At 35.4% G+C, this 10,162-nt stretch overlaps 1 protein-coding gene across 1 annotated transcript in view; it reads right to left on the reverse strand.

Moving 5' to 3' along the window:
- The window catches only part of ICA1 (islet cell autoantigen 1), a 54,437-nt gene extending 44,726 nt beyond the window's left edge, over nt 1-9,711 (reverse strand). The window contains exons 1-5 of the mRNA XM_066317827.1: nt 9,292-9,711; nt 6,976-7,147; nt 4,944-5,016; nt 3,044-3,167; nt 632-830 (exon numbers count right to left, since the gene is read on the reverse strand). Of these exons, the coding sequence (XP_066173924.1) occupies nt 632-830; nt 3,044-3,167; nt 4,944-5,016; nt 6,976-7,147; nt 9,292-9,308 (585 nt within the window). The 5' untranslated portion in view covers nt 9,309-9,711. The remainder of the gene's footprint in view (nt 1-631; nt 831-3,043; nt 3,168-4,943; nt 5,017-6,975; nt 7,148-9,291) is intronic.
- Nucleotides 9,712-10,162: the final 451 nt, after the last annotated feature.

A 10,162-nucleotide genomic window follows, 5' to 3' on the forward strand; every position in this document is an offset into this window, starting at 1 on the left:
TCTATACTCTCACCTGGTAGCAAAATTGCAGCCTACCCCCTAAGACTTGTGATTTTGCAAGTCTTTTGAGAGGGGAGGAGTTTAGCATTGAGTGACACTGAATTAAGACTATTTATGGAGACTGCCTCCTTAGCAGTTTTAGTGTTTAGCAGTTGCCAAAGAATCACACTGAACCACATAATGAACCTAAAAATAAATTCCAAATTTGCAACTTCTCCCCAAAACCAAACAATAGCGTATTTCAAAAATGTTGGTCTTTAACTGCCCTCAAAATTTAGCAGCAGATAGTAGAGCACTTCAGTTATTCTTTTTTAGTTCCAAAAATCAACATTTCCATCCCCCTCTGACAGCAGACATATCTTCTTCTATTAGTCATTCAGGCATCACCACTAAGTATTCAAAATTAGATAACCTTCTTCAAAAATATACATTATTTAAATTATAAAGATGTATGCTGAGGTTGAATATACTACTAAAAATGCCTTTCCTTACAGCCCACAAAGAAGAGATTAGTTAGCATAAATGGCATCCTTACTGCTTCTCAATTACACCCTCCTTGGAAGAATCAAAACCATGCTTCATTGTCATTCATTAGGCAATCCCTTCTAGGAAAGTAGAGGAAACTTCATACCTTCCTGAACTTTTCCATCTGCTTATAAAGATCTGGATCCAGCTCCTGAGACACATCTTTCATCCAGAGTAGAGCTCCTCTGTATTCAGTCCGATACTGCTCCATTCTGTTCACTGTCAGCCACGTGTCTGAGATGGCCCTGTATCTGAAAGTCTCCACTTCTTGATACAATCTACTGAGGGGAGCACGGAGTGCTAATCTGAGGGAAGGCATTAAATAAAGAGAGGAAGGAGAGCAATATGTTAAACATGTTGTTCCACAAAGGGTTAGTACAACTACTGACAGTTTACTAGCACTCAAAAAAATACATACACAGCCTATACAGCTCATTTAAGTGCTAGTGTATGTTTAGATGATTCTACCACATGGTTGGAGGTACACATGAAACATATTAATTTTGAATGAATATTGTGTTTGTGATCCTTCTGTTCAAATACCAACTTTTCAATTACATGTGTGAGTGGAAAAGAAACCTCTTCTACTGTGCCCATGTATTTTAGTTTGACAAGCCACTTGTATGTTATTACCATTCCTCTTCACCAGTTAAATAACTGTAAAAATATACCAAAGGTAATTTATTACTGGAAAAGTATCACAGATGTAGTATCAGGAATGTCATGCTAAACATCACAAAATGCACTTCCATTAGCCTTTCAGTCTTCAAATGTAAATGTAAATAAATAAGTCATCTGCCAGGTAGATAATTATCTGAGATTTTTCTTTGTATTTTTTTATTAATAGCTGGAAAAATTCCTTTGAATGACATTTACCTTCTGGAATATGTAGATATTTATCTAAATGTTTCTTCTGGCAACCACACTTTGGAAAGGCAGTAGGGGACACTGCTGTCCTACCTATGCCATCACTTCAGCTCCTAATGGGATCTCAACACTAGGTGGGATTACTCCTTTGGCTTTGCTTCCTCCTGCTGCTTCTGCTTTTCTCTTGGTTTCCAGCAGCATCTTACTGGAATGTCTTCAATCAGTTCCACATCAGCAGAGAGATAGTTTAATGTGCTGTAGGAAGTCCCCTGGCATAAAAGACTTTCTAATTTTGGCTCCAGTAGCCCAAGAAGTGTCTTCTCAATCTCCAGCTACTGAGCTAGCTATGACCATGAAACATAAATAAAACCAGTCCCAACTTCAATAAGAGTTTGAGGATAACTCAAAAGAAGAAAGACAAATGGTTTTATTTTTATGTGAATTTATTTTAAAAGATGCCTTAAAAATGTACTGAGCAAGAGCTATAATAATATGTGAATTTACTGTGACTTGATTTTTTCCAATAAGTTTTTTCTCATTCCACAAATTCTTACCCAGATATCCACAAGAAAGTTTAGTTCATGTAGATATGCACTGAGATTTCTATTAACAGCTAAGCTTCATAAAGAAGCAAGTCATCACCACTTTTGCTCAAAGGTGCCTTACATGTGTCTTAAAGATCCCAGCCATGACTATTACTGGAGGTGCTAATGACCAAACTCTAGCTCAAGGTAAATACTTGAAATTCTCACAGCTCTGTATGCTATGCTTTATTTTGAGCCAAACAGGTGTACTGTTAAGATAAAGCCAGAAAGTATCACAGTAGTTAAAAGTCTTCTCAAAATCCTGTAAAACATAATGGAATAGAATTTTCCTTTGTGAGTGTTGATGAATTTCAAACTTTCATAGTCTTAATGCTGTGAAAAAGAGCATCATAACATAATAATGCCATCAGGTAATGTTACTTTTAAACTTCTAGAGCAAACAGTGGGTCAGTGACACATTAAGGACTCTGGTTAACTGCAGGTGTTAGTGGGCTTGTGTGTCCATCTGGATTCCTTACCTTTTACTTGCCCCTATACAACCTACATGAGCTCTGTAGGGATCTAAAATTTTCTCTCAGGGGGGCTTTACACTAAAGTTCGAGCAGAAGACGGCATTCAGACTCTTCCTTTCTCCTCTGTCTAGTCGAGGTATGAGACTTGATGGCCCAGAAAAAAGTATTCCCTTACTCATTTCCTCCCTCACAGGACCCAGACACTTCCACAGTGAGCCTGCTGCAGCATTTCTCTGCAGAGTGAGAACTGCCACCAAACAGGAGAGAGACCTCATATCAGTCAGTTCTTTTAAAACCCTACTGCTGAAGAGGCCATGGAGATGCTGCAGCACAGCTTTAGAGCTACTGAGCTGAACAAGCACAGGCAGGGGACTGGAAGATACAGACATAGCAGGTCCATAAGACAAAAAGCCAGCATCAGGCAAAATTCAAGAAGCCACTAATATTGCCAATACTACAGCAGATATTGTCAATAATTTCCTTATCAATTGGTTCCTCAAACATTTCCAACAGCCAAATGAATTATGACATTGGTGTATCAACTTCCATTATCACAAGTATATGCAAATCATACAGCAATGTTGTTCCATATACCTTTGCTGAGAAGAAAAGCAGAGGGCCTTTCCCGTAGCTTGCATCATTTTTCCTGCTCTTGTTTTATCCTGAGAACCCTGTGATCGAAGAAATTTCCCCAATTCATTTTCTTCCTGAGACAGAACTAACAAAAAATAAATGAGTTGTCAAATATGTTATTTAATTGGTTTCTAACAGCTTTAAAACTGGCCTAACATCAAACAGTTTAAGTCACTTCAAGTCAAAGTAGCAAAGCAAAAATAAATAATTTCACAGAATTCCTGCACTTAGTAAACAGAAGACCGCATTAATTTGAGATATTTGCTGATATACTTAACAAGAATCACAAATATCCATCAGCACCAAAGACAACAGGAAAAATGTGCTATTTCTTTCTTAAAAAGAAAAAGTTATGTTGGTTATATTACAAAAAAGGCCACCTTGATTGCAGTAACTTTCAGTGTTCGGTTTTTTGGGTTCTGTCTGGTTTGGTAGGTTGGTTTTTAGTTCTTTTTCACCTCTTGGACTGCCTCAGCTGATAGCATATTTTTATTGAAGCTAATTCCAAGTTGTACTAACCAAAACTCATTAACTTGCTTTTCTCTTGCTCACCATTTTTCATGCTTGACTACATAAAATTTCGCATGAAAAACCTAGTACTTCATTTTAAAGAACATTTACTTTCAAATTACTTGGCAAAATAACTTGACAACTTTAACATTTTGTAATTGAAACACTGTATTTCAACTATCTGAAACACATCCACCTCAAAGTAACTGATCATTTTTTAAACAGGAAGATGAAGTGGTTTTACTCTGAATTTTTGACTGCTCCTAAACTGGGACCATAGACCTCAAAGAACCTCACAAAAACATTTCATGATGCCCTCACCTCTTTGGTACTATAGGAGATAGCCACTTTAAAAGACAATGTCAACTGACTACCAAGGAGGAGAATGTCTTAAAACAATGAAAGAAGGTCTCTTGAAGTCCTCTTGCCATTTTTCAAAATGGCAACAGTCAGCTCCAATCAGACTCAGCACTCTTTCGTAGAAGATACACATCTGCATCTGATACAAATCTTTCCATCAGATTTTGCCTGCCACTTCATTAACTTGATACACTACTATTCTGTATTTCAATTTTACCTCCTGACTCTGAAACATTCTCTCTGATTTTCTTTGGATAAAGGAAAATGAAAGGCTTGAGAAAATATGGGTAACATTCAACAAAAGACAGTTCATTGGAAGATGATTTCATGGCTGGAGTCCCTCCTTCAGGCCAGAAATCAAATGATATGGACTGCAGAGAACATTTAGAGGACACTTAATAGAACTTGCTGTTTGAAACTTCCCAGATCAAGTCCCCATCTCTCACTAATGACTGTCACTAATTACTGTATGGTTTTTACAATCAAGTCAGCATTATCAAATTCATCATAATAGCATGGATTACTTAATTATAAAACTAGTAATAAGCCAAAAATTCATCAGCAATCCTAATTTAAAAAAAAAACAAAAAAACAAAAAAACAAAAAAACAACAAAACACCAAACCAAACCAAAAAACACAACAACAACAACAAAACACTAAAACAGTTTAGAAAAGAGTTACGATTCCCAGACAAGATACTTCTGAATTTAAACAAGCCAATCAAGTCATGGGGAAAAAAAATTTAAAGAAAGCTTTCACCAGTCATTACTGCTATCACTGCATTATATCAAAATATAAAACTTCAGAACCGGGAAATATTCAAACAAATAAGCAAATCTGTATTCAGCTATCTGCAAGGAACATTATCTTTAATTTTGAATGGGATGAAACTAATAGTTCCCCACTTTCATTTTTACCTTTTCACTTGTTCAATGATTCCATAATGCAGACCTTCTTATCATTTTAACTACTGTGTTTGATCATACTTACAACAAATCCTTTTTTGATACAGTTCAATTGCTTTCAGCAACTCCATACATGTTCTCTGGATAGAATGGAACAGCTGATATTGAAAGAACATACAAAAAATTTGTCATGTGTATGCAAGAAACACTGAGGAATAAAATACAAGACGGAACTTAATTTTTTTTAGAAATCATTAGGGAACATTCTTTTCTTCTTGAACAATGAGCTACATTTCTGGTATTTGCCTTATCAAATGTGCTCTTCTTTCAATTAAGTTATTCACTGAAACTAAAGACTGACTAATCATAACTTTACAGAAAGAAAATAAAGAAAAAATAGCTTTGGAAACAGATCTATAATAAACCGTTGATAGTTAACCAAACCACTTGTGTTGGGTTTGGAGATTTTTTTAGGTGGTATCTTTGTATAGGTAGAAAGATATACAAATCTGCTTCTAAAAACCTCATGGTAGAACAGTTATCAAAATATCTATCAATTATTCACACATGTGGGAATATGCATACTGAATTTTTCATAGACACTGTGAAGTCTAGCAAAACAAACTTGCATAGGTATGGCCAACACAGAAAGTTGCTGATTTAAACTGGAAGTTTTATTGGCATAAGCAAATTTCTAAAGCAGCATCTCGCAAAGGAAGTAGAGGTAAAAAAAAAAAAAGAAAAAGAAAAAGAAAAAGAAAAAGAAAAATAAAGTCAGTCATGACTATATTTGGAGATTGTTTCTAGGAAACAGAAAAATTACTACTCTTTCTGTTTGTCCATCTAAAATCTCCAGTCTGCAACTTAAACCTAAACTCTACCACATCAGGCATTACACATATCAGGCATAAGTAAAATGGTACAGTTAGTGCCTTCTTTCAACACGGCTTGACTACAAATTTACACAGGTCTTGTCTTTTAAATTCAGAGTATGACTTGCAGGTAAGAATTTGTCCAAAACATGCTCATTTCACTTCTGTGAACACAAGTTTCCCTATTTCCAATCCCACCTGAGCCTACAGAGCATCCTTCCTGATGAGTCTGCAGCACAGCAGACATGGTAAAAACTCAGGTATGTATTTATAAAATACTGTTCTATACTTCCAGCTTGTTTTACATAATTTCTCTTGATTTATAACCCACTGTGAAGACTCCATGGGTAGAACCACCGAGTGGTAAGTTATTGGTATTCTTGTGTTTGCTGTATTACAGCCTCCAGTATTTCAGCTAAAACCTAAACAAACTGAGAATCCTAAGTCAATATTTTAAGAAACTGCAAGAGAGCCAGTAAAGCAAAACATTTACCTTCACAGAAGAAAACAATACACACAAAACTTACATGGGCATTAATTGGGTTATTATTACTACACTTCTGTAGCATATCCTCCATTTTTTGCTTTGCCTCAAAGACATTCTAGGTCTTCATTTTGTAGAACTTTAACCTATTTTTTCCTTGGTGGGGTTGAGGATACTGACAGTAGGACTGTATTTGTCACACAGCAGGATTCCTTCTCCTGGTTTTATTTTAAAGACTTTCAGAAGCTTCTTTTGCCATGTCAGAACTCACTAATCTGGTTGAAACTTCTACAGTAAAATGCACAGTGCACCTTGCTCTTGGGTATACTGCAGGTTTTACTGGTATATGTGGTATTTTACACTTGTCTAAAAAATGTAATTTGTACACTCAATAAAATACTGTTAGGAAAAAAACACCAAAACAAATCATCTTAAACTAACACAGGCAAAGGAGAAGGATGATCTCCTGACTCCCCTGCTAACAAAAGGAGAAAAATTTGTCCCTAAAACACGAAAATAAATATGAGATATGTTAAGTTCCAAAAAAAGTTAGAGGGACATGGGGGGTTTTGTTACAAAATTCCTCTATATTCCCTGAATTTACATAGATACTTTTGTCAGAATTTGGAAGACATATCACATCAAAATTATTAAAATGTATGTATGTTATTATATCCTATCTGCACACATATTTAAGGTTTGGTGGAGATGAAAACACTTTAAAATTAACAGAGAACACATATTATGTAAACATTACAAACCTCTAGTTTTGCATCCAGATCTGCATCTGAAGCCACAACATGCTCATCCTCCTTTTTTCCTGTAACTTTTATAAGGGTTTGTTTTGTTTTCCAGTATTTCTGTTGCATTTTATTGACCACAGATTTTTCTTGGCTTTGAGCATATTGATCATAAAATTCTCTTGGATAGTTGCTAGAATATTAACAAACAAAATTTAAAACTTTGATTGGATGCTTTAAAAACAAACCTAATACACTCAATTAATGCATTTTTATCAAGAATATTGCATTTGCATGCTGACACATATATTCTAACATGTAGCTCCTCATTATGCATTAATAACAAAGCAACTAAAGTACTGTATTTCCCATCCTACTCTCAAAAATAATTCACTGATTTCAACTTCAATATCTTAACCATGCAGTACTGCCTAATAAACAGCTTCAAAGAATTCCTCCCAATGCATTATGAAAGGCTTTATAGCCCAAAGAACTAACTTTTAATTTTGTATAATTAATAGGAGAGTTTCAAGTGAACTAGCAGAGTTAGTTAAGCAGGTAGCAATTTTCATGCCATTTCAGCACTGTTGGAATTTGACACAACTCATTTTATGAACGGGATTAGACTATTTCTTGCTCTCCTTTTTTTGTAATTGAATAAAAAAAGAACTAGAAGAACACTCATCTCTTTTGAGCAAGCTATGTGAAAGACTGATATCTCACATCTCTCTTTATGCAATTGACTACATGACAACTGTGTAGGTATAACAGAAAACCTTTTCTTTCAAAGATTAGTTTTCACTGATAATTCTGAATTCCTGTAGCAGACCTAATAAAGAGTGCAATATATAAATTCCATATTCCACAATATTTAAGGCATACCCATACAGCTTAATAGAAAATACAGCCTTACAATGAAATCTTGGTGTCTTTCAGGAGTGTCATTCCATTATTCATTAGTGCAAAACTACAGGCATTTTCTCCTATGTGTATATATAAAAAGCTGTGGCTATCTTTTGGCTTTTTAGAAGTACATGGTTGCTAAAAATTGCTATATTGAATACATCACAAAACTTTAACAGGTTTTTATTTTGAGAAGATACCTTCCACCTGGGGAGTGACAGTTAGTGAGATGCTGACCTCTAGTTCTGTTTACAACATACAGACTGCTCAGAGATACTACCCCAAGAGGTCCTCAGACCCAACACACACGCCAAGTCGAGACATGCGCCAATACCCATGGCAGGGAGGTTAGAACCAGATCATCTGTAAGGCCCCTTCCAACCCAGGTCATTCAATCATCCTATGATCCTCTGATTATATGTATCTATATTGATGTATTTGCTGTGAAGTAACACAGCCACTCTGAAAAAACAAGCCATTGGTACACGTTCCCCAAAAGGGTAGCACATCTACCCTACATAGTTACTAGTGACACAGTTTAACCTGAAAAGGAATTTTTTTTTCTTACAGGGTTATATTACTTGCTTTAGTTACTTTTAATCAGCAAGTTCAGCGACAGTGCCTTAATCACCAAAGAGATGGTAAGAAATTAAACTGGTAGTGAGCAGGGACATAATTTAAAAAAGCACTTATATAGAGCACTTCATGGCTTCTCCACCAAACTTGAAAAGGAAAGATATTTACCCATTTAATTCTAAATAAATATTAGTTCCAAGAGTTTAATTTATTAATTAAAATTAAAATAAAGGTCTTTTGGTGCTATAGCAGAAAATAAAAAATATGTACAAAACATGCCACATTTTATATGGAACTCTGTACAAACAAGCCATTACACACACTGACAACAGACAGCCTATGAAGTTGGGTGAAGATTATATTGACCTGAAACATGCTGCACCTTTAAAATAAAAAATTTACAGTCTCTAATGAATAAAAAAATCCTCCTGCATTATGAGGAAACATAATATGAGAGTTTAATAAAAATAGCATTACCTTAATAATAATTAAAAATACCCATCAAGGTTCTTAGAGTGTATTATAAAGGGGTTAGCTGCCTGCCTAGTTGTGTTCCTTGACTTCTGCTACAGCAGTGAAAATAACTGAGATCTCATTTCAGTAGTCAAGTGAAGAAAATACTGTAATTCGTCTGATGTTAATCAGCCTTGAGAGCTACCTCAGCTGTGGTCACAACACATTCTGGGGGCATGGTGCAAGGACTAAAAATTAGCTGCTAATGTAAGGTCACAAAAATATTAGAAAAACTGCTGGGATTAATACTGATTCCTGAATTATGAGACTGATAAAACTGAACAAATCAACATACCAAACACTATTAGCTCTTTAGAATAAAAAAAAAAATTCCAAGATACTTACTATTTATGACCTTCCATGATTCTTTTTTTTCTTCAGACACCTAAATAAGAAATTACCAATTAATACTAGTATCTGTAATTTTTAAGGTAAACACTAGAAACATCTTTTCCCTCAGAAAATTACTATGCTGCAGCATCTTGTTTACCATATTACAAAAGAAAACTTTTCTATCTGTGAGCCAAGTGCCTTCCTTTTGCAACACACAATTGTCACAAAAATCCATCACAAATGGATTTAAGTGCTGCCATTAGTAATGCCAATCCTTCTATGTTAGCAAGTTTTTCAAGCAAAAGCAAATTTACCTGGCATAAATTCAGTGAATTTTAATGGGGCATGTCAAAGTTGTCCATGCCAGGCATCACTCTCAGTCAAGTTTCTTCCTCCAAGTTTTCATCACAACAAAAATCAATTACCTTTTTTTTTTTTACTATATCCCACTGATCTGTTATTTAAAAACAATAGCTACATCATTTCTTGAGTCAGAGATGTGAAATTCAATGATCAGATGGTTTTCCTATGAGGGACACTGCAGTCCCTGAGGATAGAATATGATTTGTATGCATTAGAACTTTAGATTTTTATAAGTTACTATCTCCAGCTTGGATACTCAAGTTTCCCACTATACTTTGAGCTGGCCAGATGGCATGCACATCACTTCCCACTAGCTCCTGAGCACACTCCTTCCAGGCCAAATTTAACAGCCAAGCCAGATACTCATAAACACAAGCACCTGGCTCCTCCTCTGCTGCTTTCAGAGAGGACTGTTCCTCAGAACATGCTTAACATGGGAAGGGAAGCACTGCAGCAGGATAAGACCAAAATGAAGCTGGTGAGATGGATTGTGCTGCTGGTGAATGGACTTTAGCAAGTA

Source organism: Sylvia atricapilla, chromosome 1 (genome assembly GCF_009819655.1).
Source record: "Sylvia atricapilla isolate bSylAtr1 chromosome 1, bSylAtr1.pri, whole genome shotgun sequence".
Classification (NCBI taxonomy): Eukaryota; Metazoa; Chordata; class Aves; order Passeriformes; family Sylviidae; genus Sylvia; species Sylvia atricapilla.